Below are 22416 nucleotides of genomic sequence, written 5' to 3'. Positions count from 1 at the left end.
CTGGTGCCCACCTGTGGGCGTGCCGGCACCATCCTGCTATGATGTCCTCGGTTTGGCGAGGGAGCTTTATGGCTTCCCCTGACCCCCAGCGGGAGAGGTGTGCTGAGTGATGCCACTTACTTGCCATCTGACAGATTGATGCCTCTGAAGAGGGGGTAGTCCTCTGGCCCCGGCTTCCCTGTGTGGTCCTCGTAGAGGAAGACCGGAGAGCGGCCCAGCTCCAGGCCGATCTGCTGGATGCCTTGCTCGTTGTAGATGGAGACCAGGAAGGCCTGGCTGCCTTTCTTGGCTTTCACAGTGGTTAGAATGGAGAAATCTTCAGGAAATGCAGATGCTGGAACAGAGGGCAGAGACAAGAAGACAGTCAGGAAGTTCCCAACCACGCCCAGACACGGCTCTCTGCAAACGAACCAGCTCAGGGACCTGGCAACCTTTGCTGTGTATGGTGGTACCCAGACAACTGCTGCACATCTCCCCTTGATCAAACTGTTCCTGCAGCCTTCCCCTATCACCACATGGCCAAACCTACCCACTTTGAGGCTTAATTCAAATGCCAACCTGACTGATACTTCCAACTGTGAGCCTTCAGTGCTATCTTTGCAGTTCCCACACCTCCATACATCTATGCATAAATTCTAATGAGAACTTTCCAGAACGTGAGCTTCCTCTGGGCAGGGGCTGTTTCTGCTGTGCCTACAGCTGTGCCTGGCAGAGTGTGACCCCTCCGGCGCCCTCTGGAGGGAGAGAGGAGCAGGAGACAGGGAAGGAAGGCGGGGGGGGGGTCACGGCTAGAACCACGCTTTTTGACATTTCGCGGCTGATGTGCAAACCAGAGAAAAAGAAAATAAATCAAAAGACGTCAATTCAAACTTAAAAAGGAAAACCAAACGCTGGTACGTTGGGGGCAGGGAAAGCTCCTTACAACACAGGCTGGAAACAGTCTGAAGGTACGTGTTAAAAGCCAGACCCAAGCTGGCCCGGCCGAGGGTGCCAGGCCTGCTGTAACCCAGGGCGCTCCACACCCACAAACAGCCCCCGCGCCCTTGGTCCACGGCGTGACCGGAAACCCGGTCCCTCCTCCCGTCCATCGGCCCTGGTGGTGGCGTCAGCGGCTCTCGCTCCGGATGAAATCTGCAGTTGTGCTGAGAACACGGGCCGGGCTGAGCGCTGGCGAGTGGATGCTCAGCCAGCAAGGCTCAGCCCGAGTCACCGGGCATCTCAGAGCCCGGCAGAGGGAGCCGGCCTCGGGGGGCCGCAACTGGGACACGTGGCTGGGGAAGGGCTGGAGCCCGGCCGCTGGTCCTGGGCGAGGCAAAGCCCACTGCCAGAGCCCCCACTCCATCAGATCAAGGTCACAAGGTCAACCAGGCGGCCTAGAAGGCCATCGGCCCCTCGGGGCAGCAGAGCAGGGGCTGGCTCAGCTTCCTGCGGGGACGTCGTTATCCGTGGGTGCCCTCTGCTGGCGGAACCGCCGTGCGGCAGGGCAGCTGGCCTCTGCTTCTGGTCCCTGGATGGGGGATGCTGCAGGTGCCCCCTGGGGGGAACGGCTGCCAAGGCCTGCGAGTGGAGGAGAAAACCCCCTGCGGCCCCGGAAGACCCGGGTAGAGGGGTCTCTCTAGGGCGACGGCCAGAGGGGTTGCAGCCAAGAAACCCACTGGGGACCAACAGAGTTGTGCAAGGTCTCAAGGCCGTGACGAAGACCGGTGGGAACCCGTCCCGAGGACCCCAAGCCCTGGCCAAGAAAGGCCCAGGGCTCGCAGCCCGGGCTCTGGCACTGCACTGAGGAGCTGGACGGTGGGGTCTGTTTGCTGTGCTCAGCTCTGCGGCCCGGCCCTCCCCCACAGGGGGCCCGGCTCGAGGTCCCCAGTCCCGGAGCAGGGGGACAACTCCAAGTGGCAGGTGATGGTGGTCAGCGTGGCCATCTCTCTGAGGAAAGGCCGGCTTCACTGAGGAACCTGCTCAGACCGCCTGTCCACAGACGGACGCCGTTTGGAAAGGGGGCTGTTGAGGCCACTAGTGTCACTCGGCTGTCCCTCCACACTGTCCTCCAAACGTGGGAAGTGAGGGAAATCGAGGACCCCGGCCTTTGTGAACAGCCGTGGGCAGGGAGGGGCTCTGCGTGCAGCCCCGGGGGAGACCCCGGCCAGGCCAGTGCCAGGACCTCGTGGCCCCTTCAGTCCTGGGGGTGAGCGGGCACTGAGGGCCCAGCTGGCGTTTGACCCGAAGGATCCCAGAGGACACTGCCCACGTCCAGGACGGACGACAGGCACGATCTGGGTCCACATCCCCCTCCCTCTCGCCTCAAAGGGTCTCTGCCTCCCGTCCCCGCCCGGTGACGACTCCATGCCGCCTGTGGTTACCCTCCTGTCTGAAACACTGAGAAGAGGGAGGGCTCAGCCTCCAGCGCGGGGCACCGCCCAGGACCGCGAACCCCTCCCTCCCAGCTCGTTAAGATGCTGCTGCCCCGTTTTTCAACTGCTGCGAGGACACATTCTCAGCTCGGACAGCCCGGAAGGATAAGTGGCACTTCACGCACATTTCTCTCCTGGCAAAACGACGGCAGATTCCCTGCCACTTCCGATGGTCCATTCTAGTCCCGACTGGGCCGGGCGCCGACATGCTTCACAATCCCCGCTGTCTGCGGAAGCTTGCCTGCTGTCGGACACGTCGCATTTTATTTCTCAGAGAAAAGTCGAAGTTGAGGGGCGGGCTGGACAAGAGGCCCGCTTACGTCCTTAGATCATTTCCCTGTCACTTGGGCTGAGGCCCAAAGGCACTGCGGCCGTGTAGGTAGACAGTGGGAGTTTAATAAATGCATTTGCTATTAAACTGAATTCTACTCAGCCCACGGTTTGGGGAGCGATGTCCTGCTGTACGGAGGCAGACTCCGCAGCCCTGCCCACGGCGGGAGTGGGGAGAGGGAACGCCACTACGCCTGCCCCGCCTCGGACCCTGAGCAGGACTGGAGCCTCAGCCATCCCGAGGGAGCACAACAGGGCGAGGACCCCAGCTCTGGGCAGGAGAACAGAGGAGGGGGCTGAGTGGTCACTGGGACACTGCCCTGTTTGGGTGTCTTTAGAGGGGACGGCTTGGACCTGGGTGACGGCAGGCGGCCACGCTGGTTCAGTGGACGCGGGGGCGCCCCACCAGGGGCCGGGGAGTCCCCGGGATGTCAGGTGGCCTCACGTGACACACTTGCCTGCTTTATTCAAGGAGGGCCCTTAACGGCTTCTTCTAGGGCCTCAGCCAGTCTCACCCTGGTGTGACGTCCTTGCCCCCATGTCAGGCAGGGGGTGACAAAGCCCGGGAACTCCCCCAAGGCAAGCAGTGAGACCCTCTCTGGTTTGTTGGTGGTGCCCACTCCCCGCAAAGCATCACGGGCCTGGCTTCTGCTTCCACCCTCCCAGCCTGGCCTTCACGGTGTCGGGCCGCCCGCCGCCAACCCCCGGGAAAGGCCAGCGGCTCAGAGCCCAGCTCCCGGTCCCACTGACTTCAGAACCCGGACACGGGCTCTAAGCAAGACTGGAAAACCCTCTTAGAATCAGGACGGGGGAGGGACAAGTTAGGAGTTTGGGATTAACACGTAAAACAGGCAACCAGCGAGGGCCGGCTGTGCAGCGCTGGGGCCACACGCAGCAGCCTGGAACAACCCCCGGTGGAGAGAACGGGGAGAGCAGGTGCAGACAGCTGAGCCGCCTGTGCGCCCGCAGCACTGGACCCCCACGCTCACACCCGAAACTCAGCATCAAACCTTAAAAACAGAAGACACGAATCAGGGAGGAGGTAGTCTCCGTCTGGCTGGCGAGCGCAGAAAACACTGGCCGGCCCCGCTTCACCTGCTGGGGTGGGGGGGCGAGGCCTCTGAAGGCTCCCAGCCCATGGAACCCCGATTTCCCAGCCAAGACAGGGCCCGGATTGCAGGCGACCCACACAGAGCCAGAGCCCCGCGAGCGGGGGGGCCGGCGTGGTGGGCGCTGGGGGGCAGCCGGCGCCTGGCCTGGGCTGGGGAAGGGGGCAGGTCCCCACAAAGGCTCCCAAGCCCTCAGCCTCGGGCGCCAAGCCCTGACTCACGGCCCAGACCCCCTCGGCCTGCGGGGCTGGGGCACCTGCGTCCTCAGAGAGGCTGGAAGACGCTGGGGCCCCTCTCCTTACGGAGAGAAGTCACCGGATTGAGACTCCCTTTGCACTGAGACGTTTAAAACAGTTATGCTCAACTCAGGCCACCGGGACCCCGGCCTCGCTGTGCTCCCCTGGGCCCACGGCCCCTTTCCCTGCAGCTGCCCAGTGGAAACGGCGTCTAAAATGCAGCCAGACACCACCCGTCCCCGGGAGGTGGGCCTCCAAGCAAAAAGCACGACAGGGGGTTCTCACTCCAAGGCTCCCACGAGAGAAAGGATGGAGGGGCCGCGACGCTCCATCAGGCCCGAGGGCCACAGAGCCGCACCACGCTGACGATGTGCGGAATGTCTGGTCACAGGCCCCTGACCCAGCACTGGGCCTGCAGGAAGGACCCCATGGAAGCTCCCTAAAATCACCCGGAATCAAGCCCCAGTTTTATTTGGCATTAATGAGGCGAGCGCAAGGTACAGACCCCGTGTGCTCCATAAGCTAGTTATGGCCGGAAGGCCCTGCGACGCCTTTTAAACTCGTTGCATGTCTAATCCAGCTCCTAGCGTGAGAGCTGAGGGAGAAGCGAGGTCTGGCTGCTTCAGGGGTTCAGGCTAGATCTCCGGTAACTGGCCTGTATTCTGAGACCCTCTGGTGTTTTCTCATCGCGAGATAACACAAGGGGGCAGGTTCAAGGACTTGGACGCCAGTGAGGTGGCCGTGACCCTGAATCGGGTGGCAGGGGTCAGATGGAACTGTCAGCAAACCGACTCCAGAGGACCCCGAGGTGGGACACCGTACCCGCAGACGGCCTCAGAGGGTGACCACACCGTGCACACACCACACAGCGGTGTCTGTGCCAGAGGACACCGCCACCAAGGCCCTGGGCCGTCGCTCTCAGAAGCCTTCCCTGCACCCGGCCCTCAGTCCCTCCAGGACAGGAATTCTAAACTGGGGACGCGGGGCAGGACAGCGGGCAACTTCTGGGTGATTCTAAAAGATACGTTTGCTCCAGAAAGGCCAAGAAATGCTCCTCTGGACGCTGGGGAAATGAAGTCACTGCGGTTCTTTGTGGCAAGTGGACCCAGGAGCCCGGGCAGAGACCCCCGCCCGCGGTGATGAGGCAGGTGGTCTAGCGGGGGGACATCGGGCCCCCAGGGGTGGGGGGCTCTTTAAGAGGTGGGCTGGGCTCGGCACCTCTGAGGGGCGGCACCCACCCCTCATGACATTCCTGGAAAGAGCGACTCAGCCTCTCTCTCAAACTCTCACAAGTCCCCAGGGACTTACAGGAAGGCTGAGAAAGTCGCTGGGGTGAAGCACGAGTTACGAGTGAAGGGGCGAGGGAAAGAGAAGGTGCAGCCCCCGAGGGGCGTGTCCTCAGGGCCAGTGGGGGCTTGAGAAGACAGAGACACCAGCACTTGTCAAAGGACTGCCCGGTTCTGGTTCAACGTCGGGGGCACACCCGGTCACCAGAAAGGCGGCGCGCAGCCCTCTGGTAATCACAAGACGAGGTGAGCTCGCCTGCCCGAGGTCCCCGGCCCCCTCCTGACCTGGATCAGAAAGGCGAGCTCGTGTGAGGCGCGGGAGAGGTCACAAACCACGGGCCCACCGACGCAGCGCAGGGCAGCCCGGGGGTGGGGGTGGGGGGTCGCACACGGCCCCTCGGCCGCAGATGGGGCCGGCTCAGGTGCTGTCTCCTAGCTGCTAACGTCGCTTCCCGCTCTGGGAGCTTAATTAAAAGCGGAGATCTGACACTTGGCAATTGAGTCTCATTAAAAGCCTGCACTCTCTCGCCGGGAGCCCTGAGGTTTGATCCGTGTGTCTCTTAATGTCCTTGCCCCCAATTAGCGTCTGTCGGGAAGCGCTTCCTTCCCCATGACCCTGGGCTTTCTCTTCACCTCGTCACCCGAGACCCATCCATGGCCTTTCTGCACCTGGAGTCCCGGCAGCCCGTCTCCAGCCGGAGACACACCTGCCCGAGCAGCAGCGGGAACAGAGGAGGCCCCACTCCCACTTTGCTGGTGAGGGTGATGGCCGCTGGGGCTGTGCGTCCACTGCATGGAGATCAAACCGGGCTCATCCGAAGGGCCTCCCGGAAACCCAGGCGTGTTTCTCCCGCCACACAGGCCCCGCTCTGCTCCCTGGCTGCGGACGGGAAGGGGGGAGTGGCACCCCCACCGGGCACACACGCACGCCTCTTACCAGGGTACAGCTGCTTGGTGGGTGCGCTGAGCTGGGCGTCCTTCGTGACTCTGTAAGCCACGTCCGGGCCTTTGGAAGATCGCCGCGTTGCACAAAAGCCTGTGGTCTTGGTTATGCCGTCAGGCAGGTTGTGAAAGTCTAGAACCTTCAGGAGATCTGCTGGCTGAGCTGAAATGACAGAGGGGAGGTGGGGGGTCAGCCACGAGCAGGAGAGGAGCAGCCGAGGGCTAGGGGAACTGGGACCCCCCTCCCCGCCCGCACCACGACAACCTCTGACCCTCAGCAGGCGCCGAGGGACCAGCTTAGAGGCCAGGGCTGCCGGGGGCAGGACGCCCCACCGTGCAGACGTGCACGTTGAGCTCCACAGAGCTGGGTCCCGGCCCAGCCCCTGCGAGCAGCCACCCGGGCTCCCCAACAGTGCTTCTCGTCATTGTCACAGAAACCCCACGCCGACCCAGGCCGCAAGGCGGTGCGAGATCCCCCACGGATGGAAGAAGCAGCTTTGCCCGGGGTGGCCTTGAGGAGCAGAGTGACCGACAGCTCTGGGGACCTGCTACGTATCGGCCGGAGCGCCTGCCCCCACCGGGCACGCTGCCCCATCCTCACCGATTAAATGTGATTCTCCCGTCACAGCTGACACGAAGAGCCAGCTTCCGCTTGCCCCCAGAAGACAGACAGCTACAGGGCAAGACGGGGCAGAGCCAAGAGCGAGGGAGGGGCGGCCCCTGCGTCCCTTCTGGAAAGTTCCTGACCTCCACCCATAGCTCCCCAGAGAAGAGGAGCAGCCCCTGCGGGTGGGGAGGGTCTGACACTCTGGGGAGCTCGACTGTTCCCCCTCCAAACGCCAAAGGGGGCCTCCACGTGACTGTGCACACCCCCTCCCCGTCGCAGAGACCCCGGGCCTCCAGCCCGCGACGACACAGGCTTGGGGGCCACACACCCACCGCCCTTAAGCACAGCCGGTCTCGTGTGCAGAGTCCTGCCATGTCACTACCAGCAGGACGACCCGGGAGTCCAGGCAGAGAAAGTCGAGTCAAGCGTGGAGTCAGAGCGCCCCGTCACTCCGTCACAAAGCAGGTCCCCCGTCCAGTTTCCTGCAAGGCACCCTGTCACCCAGATTCCGGAGCTCTGAGGTCCGCCGCCTCTGGCCGTGTCACTTCCACAGCCCGGCTTTGCTGCGGACCTCTGCCACTTTCATCAAGGGGCCAGAACGTGGCGGGTGAGGGTTTCCCACCCCCGCAGAGGGAGGGGCGTGGGGGGACCCAAGGCACTCCCAGTGCAGCCTGGCATCTGCCTCCTCGTGGCCTCTCTGATTTTCCCGAGTGGTTCCAAGCTGCTACCCAGAGCCCCGCCCCCACACAGGGCGGTCAGCACCCCTCATCAGCGTCCTCCCCGAAGCGCTGGGCACTGGCGACCCCCCCCACCGGCCCCCACAGGCCTGGCTGGTGCCTGCCCACGTGACACCAGAAGCAGATGCCAGCACAGCCCGGGGCCTGGATGCGGCCCGTGGGAAGGGGTGGCCGTGCCAGCCCCTGGCTCACCTGCCCTGGGGACGCAGCCGAGCTGTGGCTCATCTCTGGGCTTCGTCTCCGAAGCCAGCTGGGCCAGGGGAGGCACCAGAGCCGCCGGCTGGGCGCCTGGGGCTCACGCCCAGCCACCGCGATGCTCTCGCCAGACGCAGGCCTGCTTTCCCCATTGCCGGCGGGAGGGCCGGTCTCCAGAAGCCTTCCGGGCCATGTTCGTGGCGCTCTGTGGCAACGAGCTGAAAGGCCACTGACCTTCCCAGGCCCAGGGCCACCCCTCCCTCCAGCCAGGGGCTCCCTGCGCCAGAGCTGAAAACAGCAGTTTCGTTTTACAGAAGGTGTGGCAAGGGCCCGAGAGGCCTCTGGTGGCACAGCCTCCATGGGCTCCTCGAGGGGCTGCCAGGCCTGCGCCCCCCCCCACCGCCCCACTTCGACACAGGCTCAGGAGGAATCGGGGTCTCAGCTCCTCTGTCCCAGGAACTCCGCTGGGAGACCGCCCCGGCGGTGGGGCTGAAGCCTGCATCCCCCCACTACAGAGGTCTCGAGGTCACGTCCTCTCTCGAGGTCAGAGAAAGACGCTACAGCAGGAAGAGCCCGACACACGAGCCCCGCTCCCGGCTCCTCCCTGCGAGCGGAGAGCACCCTGGAACGTCGCGTGTCCGCCGAGTCAGGGAGAACATCACCTGGACGGCCCCCCGACCTGCTGTCGCTGGTCCGGAGGGCCCTATGACACATGCACAGCATGCTTGGGTTCCAGGCAGCACCGCGGGGTGAAGCGAGGCAGGCGGCCGAGCCCCCAGCGCCCAGCAGGGACAACGCCGACCCCTGCGGGGGCCCCCCAGGCCTCCCGGCCCTGGGGCGCGGGGTTCCGTCCCCCCAGGGCCGCAGCCCGGCGTTGCTGCGCCGAGCTCTCCGACGCCCAGCCCAGGGCCGAGTCCCGCCAGGGTCTGGGGGCACCTGGAGCAGAGGGAGCCGATGGGCGCTCCGGGGGGGCCAGCAGTGGGGGGAGCGGAGAGAAGGTTTTGGCTCACGCCAGGGTCAACACCCTCAGGTTCAAGAGAAACCCGAAGTGCCCTCCCAACACCCACCAAGCCCAAAGCCTTCGGATGCCTCACGACTGCATGAGTTAGAGCCAGGAGGGTCGCTAGTAACATTTGGCTGGCGGCCTTTACTGGGAAAGCAGAGCCGTGGGGAGGAGGGGGTGGCCACCCGGGATCACACGGCCCTGGTGCAGAGCCGCCCGCAGCTTCTGATCCACCCCAGTCCCGAGCTTCCTTCCCCTCAGCAAAAGCAGACGCAAGGCCGGGCCAGTGGTGGCCCTTAAACTGCAGCCCCGACCCTCACCACCCTGCTGTGTCTTCCTTCCCTAAGTGTAAACACAGCTAATTCCCTGGGTAAGAGGGGTCTGCCTTCCTGGGCTGCGAACCTCAAGAGGGCAGGGGCCCAGGCTGCAGTGTCCCTGCTGAACCCCCGGCACCCCGTGGACACCCGCAGTCACTGCCACCAAATGGCACATCCGTCCCGTGCTTGCAGGGCGCACGGTGCAGACCCCTGGAAGCACGCCCGCGCTTCCCACTGCCCTCCCGGTTTCCACCTCGCGCTTCCGGGAGTGAAAAGAGGCAGGGCTCTCACGGGAGCAACGGGCGGACGGCGAGGGGGGCGGGGAGCACGGAGGCTCCCCCGGCCCCGGCTGAGGCCCCCCACCCCCGGCACCAGCCCTCCCCGCCAAGCACACGCGCGAAGCCCATGACCACCCCCCCGCAGAGGGCAGCCCCGCAGGCTGCAAAACAAACAGGCCACTTGGGAGGCTCCGACTGAAATTCCTCTCCAGTGACCCAGCCTCGGAACAAAGCACTGCGGCCGGGGTGGAAAATGCGTGCCACCCTCCTCCCACCATGGACCCTCCCCGCTGCTGCTCACCCAGGGCTGTCACGGGGTGCAGGTGACCTCAGGCTCACAGGCTTCTGCGCCTCCGAAAACCACTGCCCTGAACTCTCATCGGTGCCTCCCTCCCCGAGAGCTTCCGACCCCTCTGCCCGACATCCAGGCCCCCCTTCACCCCAGCTCTCCGAGCCCAGTCCTGCCCAGGGGGTCTGGCTCTCCCCGGACACCCCCTCACCAATGCCCCGCGTTACAGGGTCCCCGAGAACAGCGCCCCGGCGGGGGGGGTGGGTTCCGGGCAGTGCACCTGCCCTGCGCTGGGGCTGGAAGGCTGGATGCAGGGAAAAGCCTGAGGCGCCTGCTCGGAGGGGCCCCCGGCCTCTGCCCGAACCCCGCCCGCCTCTGCACCGCCCTGACCTCCTGTCAGTCTCGATGCTTCCTGGGGACAAGGAACGGCCACAGTGAGCCCAGGTCGGGCCCGCGGTGCTCGGTGACACTGTGCTGTCACTCGCCTCTGGCCCGTTTTCCCATTTCTGAAGAAGGGCCGAGGACCCAGCAACGCAGCTTCCGGAGAGATTTTTACCAAAGGAGCCAGCACTGTCTCACGTAAGCCTCCGTCCCCCAGACCAGCTGCCCACCCCACCCCTGCACCCCCAGGGGCAATGCAGAGCTCCAGGGTTCGGGCACAGCGGCCGTGGCTGATTCCAAACCCCCTCGGGAGCCCTGTGGCCGTGGGCAAAGTGGGCTCCATACGGAACCGTCACTGTCTATGAAAAGGAAGGGACACCCTGCAAGGAGGCAGCCCCGGGACGGGACGGGGGCCGCACAAGTCTGGGGCATGGCTGGCGGGCGGCAACGGCAGCTCACCGGCACCCAGCCTCGGGGAGGGCGCCCGCTGCGCCCACACACCCTGGGTTCTCTGCCCGACTACCCCCCCACACACGCACCCAGACACCTCACAAAGCAGACTCCTTCCTCTGTCGATGAGGAATCTCAGGCTGAGAGAGTTTAGGTGAGTCGCCCAAGGCCCTACTGAGATACAAACAGCTGTCTGGCCTCAGTGTCCCCCCTCCTCCCCGACACGAGGAGGAGAAGGCAGGAAGCTCCCCGAGATACCACCAGGCACCCCGCTGCAGAGCTCACCCTCCTTCCAGGGCGTGACGAGGAGAGCGCACGGAGGCAGAGGGAGGTCACCGCAGGGCAGAGGGGAACCACTCCGTCTGGAGGTTCAGGACCTCAGGAAGGCCTGGGGGGAGGAGATCCTCAGCCTCTGAGCCAAGAGACTGGAGAGACTCTCAAAGCCCCAGGTGAGTGGGAGAGTGACAGGTCAGAGGATGCCTCACCTCTCTTACTTCCTACACAGACTGATCTGAACGTCAACCGAGAAAGCATCCTGGAGACACAGTCTTCTCGTTTTCACTATGTCTCTTCAAAGTACCACATGAGATGCTCGGCAAACCCTCACTGAAGGATGGACACATGGGCACAGGGATGAAGTGAATGGAAGAACAGAGAGATGGATGGAAGGATGGATGGATGCATGGAGAAGGATGGATGGGTGGGAGGATGGATGGATGATGAACAGATAGAAGAAAGGATAGAAGGATAGAGATGATTAATGGGAGCATGAATGAAAGGAAGGATGGATGAAGAATGATTCCATGGATGGTTGGATGCATGAATGGAAGAATGGATGGACAGATGGATGGTTGGATGGCTGGCTGGATGGATGGGAGGATGGATGGATGAGTGAGTGAATACAGGAAGGAAGGAATGCTGTATCTTGAAGATTTAGTTGATGAACTTTAATTTCCCAAAGATTTTAGGTGCCTACTCTTCTCCTGACCACTCCCCTGCCCTGGGTGGCCCTCCTCTCCCTTCTGGGCCAGAGGTGAAGGCCGGTGCAATGCCTGTGTCTTATTCCACAGCAGAAGCAAAGTGCACTCTGGCCCCGCGCCTCGGCGAAGGGCCTGCCTGGTGGTCACCTGTGGTGTGTGCTCGATGGCCCAGATGTGCTCAGTGTTCCAGGCCCTCCAGGGAGCGAGGCAGTGCAGAAGGGACCCCAGGCCCTGCCGCCCAGCCCCAGCACCGCAGGGGGCTGGGGAAAGGTGCCAGATCTGGGTACTGAAACCACTGTTGACCATCCCTCTTCATCCTCTCCCAGCCTGACAACTCTCCTTTCCTGGCCCAAAAGTTAAGAGCTCCGAGCAGCTTTTGATGGATGCTGTTGCTGGTGGGAAATTTTATGGTGAAATTTCAGCGGGTGGGGGCGCCACCCTGCTTATGAACACAATGTCACCAAGGAGGGGCCTCCAGGAGGCAATTCCCTCGTCCATGCGTTCAGACATGGGACTTGGCCTGAAACTTGCTCCCCAGGCTGTGACCATTCGTCTTGCCCTTCTTGTCGAGGCTGACCCTAGTGTCCGGACACCCGGCACCCCCACATCAGCTCACTGGGAGCCCAGATGCCGCCGTATCTCTGCAGGGTTCCAACCACCCAGTAGGAGGCACCTACAATCCAGCCTGGCCACCCCTCCAAACACACGCCGGTATTTGGAAGTAAGTCACGCTGCCCACAGGGCTCACACGGGGGACAGGTGACCGCAGAGCACCTGGGAAGGAGCCCCACAGCAGGGGATGGGAGGGGCTGACAGAGCCCCACTGGGTGGTCTGGGGCCACGTGAGGAGCCTCGTGGTCCAGGCCCGGGTGCTCCAGCACCCAGCAGGGCAACACCGGGATGTCCCGGCGGGGTGGAGCTGGGCCACAGAGAGGAGGCTCGTTCCCGCAGCCAACAGGAAGACAGGCGACACTAAGGCTCTACTCTGAGAACTGGGAGGAAATGTCACAGCCGAGGGACAAGAGGAACCTTCCACCTGACCCCTGAGAAGTAAGGATGTGTCCAGCTTCTCCCTGCATCCACGCGGCACCTCCTTCCTCTTGCCATCCCTGCTTCCATCTGTTTTTATAAAAACACACGAATATGTATGTCCCTCTCCCCTGTCATCCCTCAAGGAACAGAACAGATGTGGCCATGGTCATTATCCCGCATCCAGCTGCCAAAGACGGTGCAGGGCAGAGCGGGCGGGGCACTAGCAGGAGCCAGTCCCAGAGCAGAGCCTGCTGGCATGACGGGGAACCAGGTGATTCAGGCAGCTCCCCTGGAGATAACGGATCACCTCGTTCTGGAGAAGGGAGTGGGGACGGCACCAGGCACCAGACTCCACGCGCTGGGGTTGCCAGTTTGGGCGGGGAGGCTCCGCACGGCCCCACCTGCTCCCAGGAGGCCCAGGGGGAGGGGTGGCGCTGTGAGGCCAGCTGGGGTCACACTGGCAGAGGGCCCTCTGCATCCAGGGCCTCGCCCAGGCCCGGCACCCAGGGAGCTGAGCTAGGGAGCGAGGCGGGCCAATCACAAAACAGCGCCAGCTGCCGTCAGACCCCCAGGCGGCACCTGGAAAGGGGCCGGCAGCACCAGCCACTGAGCTGCCCGGGCTCCGTCCACCCAGCAAGGCTCTACGAGGCCTGCGGAACCCGCGTGGTGCAGGCCCCCGCCGCTTCTGACTCGCCGCCGTCCCTGCGACGCCGGGCGGGGCCCTGGCCGAGCTGACCTGCGCGTTTGCTGCTGGACGGCACCCCCTTCCCCCGGGGGGACCCTGGGCTCCCCGCGGGTGTTAGCGGGGTCCTCGGGACCCGGGACTACAGGCGGTGACATGTGCGATGGAGACACTGCCAGCACACCCTAAACCCGCAGCAGCTCCCCCACCCTGGGCCTCGGTTTCCTGCCGTCAACGGGGCAGAGTAACAGGCCCTGCCTCTCCTGGGAAGCCGGGAATGGCAGCGGGAGCCAGAGGCACTGAAAACGCGGGTCTCAGGCACCTTCCCTCCCTCAAGAGCTATGATGACAAGTCAAAGTGGTGTCGCCAGGGGCCCCTTCACTTAACGAGGCTGGAGGCGAACACGAGGCCACCACACACGGGGAGGGCCACGCCGCCTCTGGGTCACCCCAGTTCCCCCCGCAGCCTGGACTGGCAGGAGGCGCTTCTGCGGCCCTGCCGTCTCCGGGCGGTGAGCCCCTGAGAGGATGACAGTGTCCCCTTCGTCACAGCAGGGGAGAGCGCTGAGCCCGGAGCAGACGCTCAGCGCAGTGAGCAAAGACAGACCCCGCCCAGCGTGGAACGGAACCAAGCAGCGCACAAAGGGGGTGCGCGTCCTGGGCATTCAAGTTAAACGCCAGCGGGAGAGAAGCCTTGGGGGGGGGGGCAGTTCTGCAGCATCTCAGCTAGGATGCGCATTAACCTGGCAGCACCCTCCCCCCAGGGCTAAATCCCGCAGAGAGGCTGGAATAGGTGCGGGGACGCCCAAGGCAGTGCCGCCTGTAACAGCAAAGAACTGGAAACCGGGTAAGTGCCCATCAGTCAGGACGGGCGGGCTCAAGGAACAAGGCTCCTCTGCGACACACTCTGCAGGGGCTGCAGGAGGGGGCTGGTCTAGGCGGCCTGACACTGAAAGGCAGCTGAGACTTGGCATTAGGGAAAAGACCGAGTCACAGAGCAGTCACACAGCACCGCCCCATGTGCGCTAAAATAAACTGGAGATGGCTGTGCGACCTGAGAGCACACCAGGTAAATGCGCCCAGCGCGAGACCAGCCCGCCAGCGGGGAGCCCCTCGGGCAAGGGGCTGGTGGCAGAGGGACGAGGGGGGTCTGCTCACCTCTGCACACCTCCACTTCTGAAAAACGCTGTAAGGATACACCCACGCAGAACTTGCAGAATGTGGAGGTGGCAGGTACAGCTCACTGGTAGAGCGTGTGCTTGGCGTGCACAGGGTCCTGGGTTCAATCCCCAGGGCCTCCATTAAGGGAGGTTAAAAAAAAAGAGAGAGAAAACCAAGTATCATAATGCTAAAAAAAACTTGCATAATTTTATTAACAAAAAAAATACCAAAACATGTTTTCAGTGTGGCAGTTTTAAAATGGCCACAAGTGCTTTAGCATAAGGGCCCATGAAGAGGCGAGCTCTGTGGCCGCGGGACCCGCAGAGTGCGGCGGCAGGGATGCGCGCAGGCTTCTGTGTCTGGGCTTTAAGAAGCTGGTACGGTCGAGCCCTGTGCCTGGAGTACCCTTTCTGAGAACCCGACGCCACGCTGTGAGGAAGCCAACCAGCCCCCTGGGGGGCACCACGCAGAGAAACCCAGGCCTCCAGCCAACAGCCCCGGCCAAGCGCCCAGCCAACAGCCAGGACCGACGCACTGGCCGTGTGGGAAAACCGCCCTCGAAGTGGACCCTCCAGCCCCAGCCGCGCCCCTCAGTCTGACATCACGGAAGCAGACGAACGGGCTCCGCCAGGCCCCGGCCCAGAAGCACAGGCACCCGCGAGCTAAGGCTGCTGCGGTGAAAGGCTGCTTGGTCTTCAGACGCGAGGTTTGGGGTGGTTGTCACACGGCGATAGATGACCACAAAATCCAGCAAGTGATAAACAGGAGATGCTTGTGATCGTAAAGAGGAGGCTCTCGTAACTGAAGGAAGGGGACAAACAAGTAAGTAACGTGCTGTGTCACTAGCAGTTCAACGAATCGAGGTAAATCGAGGCTCCTTTGTCTCCCATCCAGCTGGCCAGGCGGTGGGGAGAGGGACAGGAGGGGACTTTCACGTCCCTCTCCCCAGCCACGGGCCTCTGGCAACTGCTGGTCTCTTTTCTGTTTCTCTAGTTCTGCCTCTTCTCGAATGCCACGTGAGTAGAGCCGGATCACACGGAGCCTGTTGCGTCTGCTTTTTCACGTAACACAACGCTTCCGTGCCCAGGCAGCTTCCTGGATTCATGCCTCTTGCCGCCCAGCAGGAGTCCACGGAATGGGCGTGCCACAGTCTGTTCATCCGTCCCCAGTGGGTGGACCCTTGGGGTGCCCCCAGGTTGGCAGGACAAAGCGGCATATGAACGTTCACCCATATGTCTGTCTACGCAGACGCTTTCACTTCCCTCGGGCAGACCCCTAGGAGTGTGAATGCTGCGTCCTCTGCTAAGTGTACGATTAACTGTGTGGAAACCTGCCAAACTGTCTCCCAAAGTGGCCGCACCAGTTTGCGTTCCCGCCCCCGACGAGGACAGCTTCCCTGCGTCCTCGCCGAGACTCCTGTGCGTGCTGGCTCTCCTTGCGGCTTTAATTTGTGTTTCCCTGCTGAGGACAGTTGCCCAGCTTCTCCCTACATGTGCATTGGCCACTCACACAGCTTACTTGGTGACATGTCTGTTCAACTCTTTTGCCCAGATTTAACTTGGGTCACCTGCCTTCTCACTTTGAGTTATAATATTCCTCTGTATGTTCTAGACGTGTTTAAATGAGATGTGTTTTCCAAATCCTTTGTCCCAATCTGTGGCTTGCCTGTTTTCTTAACAGCGTGTTTTGGAGAGCAGAAGTTTTGAATGTGATGAAATCTAATCTATCCATTGTCCTATGGCTCATGCTTCTTGTGGATTTTGTAGGAAATTTTTGCCCAATTCAAGGTCATAAAATGGTGATCTCCTTTATATTAATAATGCTCACCTTTGGGTCTATGATACCTCCTATTTTTCACATATGATTGGAAGCAAAGGTTCAGATTTAATTATTTTTGCTAATGGATGTCTCAGTGTTCCAGCACCATTCATGGGTAAAAACTATTTTCACCATTGAATTTTCTTAGCACTTTTGCCAAACATCCAATGATCGTATGTGTATGCATCTATGCTGTTCCATTGGTCTACATACCTATCCTTCCATCAACCCCGTAACGCCTTGATCACTGTAGCTTTATCGTTAAGTCCTAAAATCACAGAGTATGAGGCCTCCAATACTCATTGTTTTGGTTTGGTTATTTTAAGTCCTTTGCATTTTCAGAAAAATTTCAGAGTCATCTTGTCAATATATTTCTTAAAAACGCATGCTAGGATTTTAAATAGCATTGCATTGAATCTGGAGAAAGTGGTATCTTAACAATGCTAAATCTTTTTGTCCATGAGAATGGTATATCCGCCCAGTTCTTCACATCTTCTTAAATATCTCTAAGTTATGTTTTGTCATTTTCAGTGCACAGGTATTTTGTCAAATGCATCTCTAAGTATTTCATATTTTTGCTGGTCCTGTAATGGCTATTTACGTTTCTAATTGTTCATTTCTACTATCTAGACAGAGAACTGATTTTTGCATGTTGGTTTTGATTCCTTTGACCATGCTAAACTTACTCATTAGTTCTAGAAACTTTTGTGTAAATTTCCTAGTATGTTTAACATAGAAATCATGTGCTCTTCAAATAAAGATAGTTTTATTTCTTCCTTTCCAATTACATGCCTTTTAGTTCCTTTTCTTGCCTTATTGCACTGGCTAGCATCGCCACACAATGTTGAATAGGCGTAGTAAGAGCAGATATCCTTGCTTTTTCCCTAACCTTCAGCGGGAAATGCACTCTGTATGTAGATTTTACAAAGACATCCTTTATCAGATGGAGGAAGTTCCCTTTTAGTCCCCATTTACAGGGATTTGCTCCTCATATTTTTAGTTTAAAACAATTACACAGTAGTATGTTATCCTAATTTTATAAAAGCAGGCACAAAAAAAGTACTGGAAAATAAATACATCAAAATGTTCAATTGGTAATTTATTTGGCTGCACTTAACAGAAACCTTCACAGCACCATCAGCAGCAGCACTGTGGTTTAAAAAGTAAGGGATTCTGATGAATTTTTATTTCCTTCTTTACACTTTTTAGTAGCTTTTAACAATTTTATGGTGGACGTATGTTGCTTTTATAACAAATTAATGGCATAATGAATGCCCATTAATGTCCAGCAGGAAATGGCATTATATAGCTAAACAACTGCCCTTTCCCAGGCCTTCCTAAAAACGCAGGAGTCACAGGTCCTCTGGCCTTTGCCTGGGTAACGGGGTACTTTTAACTGGTCTTTGTAAGACAAAACACCATTTGCACTTCTCAGGAATGTCTCCATTGGGCAGAGTCTGACATCTGAGGTGGGACCCCCACACCAGGCGTCCTCACGGGGCCCCCTCAGTCAGGCCCAGCCACACTCACCCCTGCCCTTTGGACCGACAGGTGGACAGAGGCAACAGCATCTGCTGGCCCCTCATTTTCCTGCCCTGCCGTCAGCTGGGATTCGCCTTGAAATTCTCTTTCAAAAAAGACAGCTTTAGAGGCAAATGATGGTTTTAACACCTATTAAATGTCACAAAGCAAACAATGTGGCCGACAAAGTTAAAGGATTATTTCCTGGTACTTAAATAAAGCCACTGTCTGGACTGTCAAGGCCTTCAGACACTCGCCCAAATGTGCCGATCCTCATTCAGCCCCTAAGGATGCTGTGGGCAGAGCACAGGTGCAGAAGGGTGCTGGTGTCCCGGTGGTTCTACAGATTCAACTCTGAAATCACGTTATTCAATTATGGGATTCCAGTCAAAGAACACTGCACCGGTCACTCCCACATGGCACGGTGCGTCCCCCAGGATCGGAAGGCATCTTTCAATCACTATGAGCTATGGAAGTTTTCAAGACACTCTAAATATGACTCAAAACAGGTGCATGGACATCACATGAACACAGAAGTGTGTGATGACCCTATCCAAGTCCCGCTCCCCCCCGCCCAGAAGGTACCACTTCAGGCGGCCGAACTCACAGCCAGCGTCCACAGCCATCACCGACAAGTCTGCATCTCCAGTCGCAGCAGGATTTTCTGGCTTAATGAAGTCAAGTTTCAGGGCCCCCCGCCCCAGGTGGACAGCTGCGGGCTCTCCAGGTAGGCTCACGCCCTCAGCCCTCCTGGATGTAGGTGAAGGACAAATGTGCAAAGACCCCCGTGAGCCCACGTCCACCCCTGGAAGATTCACGGACAAGAATCCCGCCTCCGCCCCTGCAGCTGAGCAGACTGCTGCCCGAAAGTGAGAGCACGCTTCCGTCCCCGCTGCCCGGCCGGGCCCAGCGCTCATCTCCGTGGTCCTCCCTGCCGCGAGCCCCGCCCAGCCCGCTCCTCCCCGCTCCTCCAGTGCTGACGCCAGCACATGTATCCAATGTGACCGCCTTGGTGGGAGTAAGACCCAGTCATCAGCAGGACCCTGACAGCACTGTCCACTCAACCAGCCACGGCAGCGGCTCGGCAAACGCACAGACGGCCCAGGAGACAGTGGCGGGGGAACAATTAGCATCTGTTGACTGTGAGGTTCAAGAAGATGCCCTAATGTTTTTGACTGAATGAAAGCAATATCTAAAGCTTGGAAGGCATGTGCGCTGAAATTGTTAGTAATAATCCAACATCTGTCAGCAACTCCATGGGGTAGGAGGTGCCATGCCGCTCTCCAGACGAGGAAACGTCGGCGACCCTAAATGCCCAGGTGACCTGGGATGGGTCACAGGCCCAGCGATGACCATGTCAGTTCCCAGGTATCGCTGCCTCCCAGAAGCAGAAGGTGGGGGGTGACCGGCCTACGGCAGGGTGGGTGTCCCAGTTCTATCCGTGGGTCCACCCGGGTTTAGCTCCCAAGGATAAGGCTGCCAGGGCGCAGTAGCTGGGCAGGAGCTGCCCGTGGTTAGCGGGAATGTAATTCTGCAGTAAACGGGCTTGAAGTCCTTCCTGCGCTCTGACGCAGTGACTCAACATCTAGGAATCCATCCTGAGGAAACAGTCACAGAGGGACAAAGGATTCACCAAAAGATGTTAAACCAAGTGTTATTTATAACCTGAGCAGCTGGGAACAGCCCCGGCCCAACGGGAGAGGGGCCGCGAAGCGAGCCCAGGACAAGCCCCCAGCGGGATGCTGGCAGCCCCGGAGTGCCGGCAGAGGGCCTGCTGTGAGCGGCGCGGGAAGCGTCCGCGCGTCCGGGCGCACAGCGCTGTTTCCGCACGTGAGCTCAGCCACAAAGGGGGGAGTGGGGGGCAAGTCTGTGTCCCCCCAAAGTCCATATGGTGAAATCCTGACCCCCAACAATGACGGTTCCAGAGAATTCTCCCGCCCCTTCCGTCTTGTGAGAACACAGCAAGGAACTCCAGCTATGGACCAGAAAGGGGGCCTCCCCCAACCAGGCTGGCGGCTTGACCTTGGACTTCCCACCCATCAGAAAGACGAGAAATAAGTTTCTGTCGTTCATAGGCCACCCAATCTGAGGTGTTTTATTACAGCAGCCCAAGCAGACTAGACAGAAAGGAAAGACAACGGCATTTTCATATTTCCCAAATTTGCTGTAATGAGTATGCTTTATTTTCACAGTCAAGGAAAGTTAGTAAAAATATTTGGAGCGTTAGTCTAATCTCTGAGTCTAGGACCAAATATCTTGAAACGTGGACTCTCCACCTTCCAGCTCCCAAGGTGAACTTTATCTTCTCTTTTACTGCCAAATGGAGGCCTTCTGTCCACCTGTCCATGCCCCTCCTCTGCTGAGAGCCCCAGTTTACCTCCATCCCCAGCTGCTAGAGAGCCATGGGCTTCCCATCTCTCCTGAACTCTTAAAAAGCTGCCAGCACCCCACTGTTACCCTGACGGCACTGCCCACTGCTGCCGCAGCGGGATTTATCCTGCCTCTCAATTCAAGCCAATAAACCTGAGGAGGAGCTAGCTGTGCCTGGTGCCATGCTAAGCACTGCAGATTCCGAAGTGAGTCAGTGGTTCCGTGCCCTCGGGAGCTCTAGTGTAGAGAGTGGAAGTCTCGGGTGGTCCTATACAATCTGATGCAACAATCGAAAGTGGTTTCATGGAGGGGGCACCCCAGAGCTCTGATGAAAGAATAGATGGATCAGTGGGTGGGTGGGTGGATGGATTTATGATCTGGATCAATGGGTGGATTTAAGGTGTGGGTCAGTGGGTGGATGAATGGATGGATGCGTGGATGGATGGATGGATGGATGGTTGGATAGATGAAAGGACGGTTGGTTGGATAGACAGATGGCTGGCTGGCTGGATGGATGAATGGATGAATGGATGGATGGATGGATGGTTGGTTGGATAGATGAACAGATGGTCAGTTGGATGTGTGGATGCTTGGTTGGATGGACAGACGTCTGGATGGATGGATGGATGGATGGATGGATGGATGGATGGATGGATAGATGGTTAAAATAGACAGTGCCTATAGGGCTCTGCCCTCCATCTGCTATGTGACTCTAGGGCCCTCCCTCTCCCCATCTATAGACTGAGTGGATGGGGGTTGTTGATTTCAGTTCTGAAAATCTGCAAGTGTGTGTTTCTGTTTTCAAATGATCACTGAATGGTACGTGCTCAATCCACCCAGTCCGCCCCTTCCTGAGTAGGTTTTATGTCTTTTTTTCTTTTCTTTTTTGACCACAAATCTTTTTAATTGACTGAATCATTCCAGCCAAAAGCATCTGCCCACCAGCAGGAGAGGCACACAGCACCCAGGGCTGCCAACCCAACCAGCCCACCTATTTTAACAACACATTCACCCAATTCAAAAGGTGCTGGAGAGAAACGCACCCCCACGTACTCAGATGTCCCCTCTGAAAAAAACCGTTAAGTCCCCATTTTAGTGTGTCCTTCCTTGTCATCTGCAAATATGCAGGCCTGGATTTCGGTGTCTGTTTGATAGAGGTGGATCCATACTAAGCGGCACATTCTTCACGCGGCCTTCCTTTACTTGTGCGCCTTGGAGATTGATCCATTTCAGGAAGTGTAAAGGCATGTAAATCCCACTCTCGTAGCTGCTGCGCAGTGTTCTCTTCCAGAACGGCTCGGTCACTTGTCTGAACAGCTCCCAAGATGTGCACCTGGTTATATCAGCCCTCTGCCCTTGCAGGCAGGGCCCCATGACTTTCTAATCGCCGGTGTCTGCACACTCGTGTGTGCGTATCAACAGGAGGCACTCCCAGGTGTGGAGTTGCCAGGTCAGAGTACATGCATTTTAAGATTTCGATAGACGCTGCAAAAGCCTTTTGTAGAAGCACAGCCCAGGAGGGCACCCACCGCCCCCTGCTGGAGCCAGCAGTGCGCGTTCCCCGTGTTTGCTCTTGGCCCGCCTGGCCCGGGGAGAAGCGGGTCTCCCTGGGCTTCACGGGCGCTCCCTTCTTGTGAGCGCGGCGAGTAAGGCCAAGCGCCGCCCCACACATCCAACAGCCCCTGGGCCCTTCTGAGAACCATTCGTGTCTTTTGTCCACTTTTCTTTTTTTTTTTCGCTTTGGGTCCTGGCTGTTTCTTACTGATTTGCAGTTCTTTGAATATAACAGCGTGACACCCCCTTTTCTGTGAGACACGTATTTTCTTATTCTTTTCTTATGGTGATGGGTTGTTTGGGGGGTTGTTCTGGCCAGAGAGAAAAGTCTTGACTCTTACAGAGTTAAATTTTTTTTTCTTTTGTAACTTCTTCGGTTTATGTCATCCTGAGAAAGACCTTCTCATCCCGAGATCATAAAGCCCAGTCTGCCATATTTTCTTCTAGTAGTTTGATGGTTTTGTTTTTAAAGTTCACAATCACTGATCCATCTGGAATACATTTTGGTGCAAGGGTGAGGCAGCATCCAAGTTCTTTTTCCCAGATGGCTTCTTCATGATCCCAGCCGATTTCAATGACTAATCCTTTCTTTTCCAGCCAATGTGAAAGGTCACCTTTATCAAACTCTGAATGACTGAAAAGCCACAGAGTGATGGCTTTGCACCCCCTTCATGTCCCACATGGAAGGGAGGTTCTGCTGCTCACCCATCCCCCTAGGACGCTCTCCT

The 22416-nt window shown here is 58.8% G+C and overlaps 1 protein-coding gene and 1 long non-coding RNA gene across 9 annotated transcripts in view; one reads left to right on the top strand and one right to left on the bottom strand.

Moving 5' to 3' along the window:
* COL5A1 (collagen type V alpha 1 chain) overlaps window positions 1-22416 on the bottom strand; it is a 143430-nt gene that overhangs the window by 104461 nt on the left and 16553 nt on the right. For all 4 annotated transcript variants that reach the window (XR_012506641.1, XM_074362646.1, XM_074362647.1 and 1 more), the window contains exons 2-3: window positions 6310-6477; window positions 121-334 (exon numbers count right to left, since the gene is read on the bottom strand). Coding sequence is in view for 3 of the 4 variants with exons in the window: in XM_074362646.1 (XP_074218747.1) it covers window positions 121-334; window positions 6310-6477 (382 nt within the window). In the remaining variant the exon portion in view is untranslated. The remainder of the gene's footprint in view (window positions 1-120; window positions 335-6309; window positions 6478-22416) is intronic.
* On the top strand, window positions 9816-15558 carry LOC123616671 (uncharacterized). 5 transcript variants are annotated; one of them, XR_012506644.1, is made up of 4 exons: window positions 9816-10319; window positions 10868-12601; window positions 12727-15247; window positions 15419-15558. It is a non-coding gene; the product is annotated as an uncharacterized LOC123616671 (long non-coding RNA). The 5 variants fall into 5 exon arrangements; XR_012506643.1 differs by having other exon boundaries at window positions 10868-11020; window positions 11642-12601; window positions 12727-15538; XR_012506646.1 differs by having other exon boundaries at window positions 10868-11834; window positions 12123-12601; window positions 12727-15538.

Source organism: Camelus bactrianus, chromosome 4, assembly GCF_048773025.1.
Source record: "Camelus bactrianus isolate YW-2024 breed Bactrian camel chromosome 4, ASM4877302v1, whole genome shotgun sequence".
Taxonomy (NCBI): domain Eukaryota; kingdom Metazoa; phylum Chordata; class Mammalia; order Artiodactyla; family Camelidae; genus Camelus; species Camelus bactrianus.
Note: the sequence above shows the minus strand (reverse complement) of the source record. Positions and strands in the feature narration are given on the sequence as shown.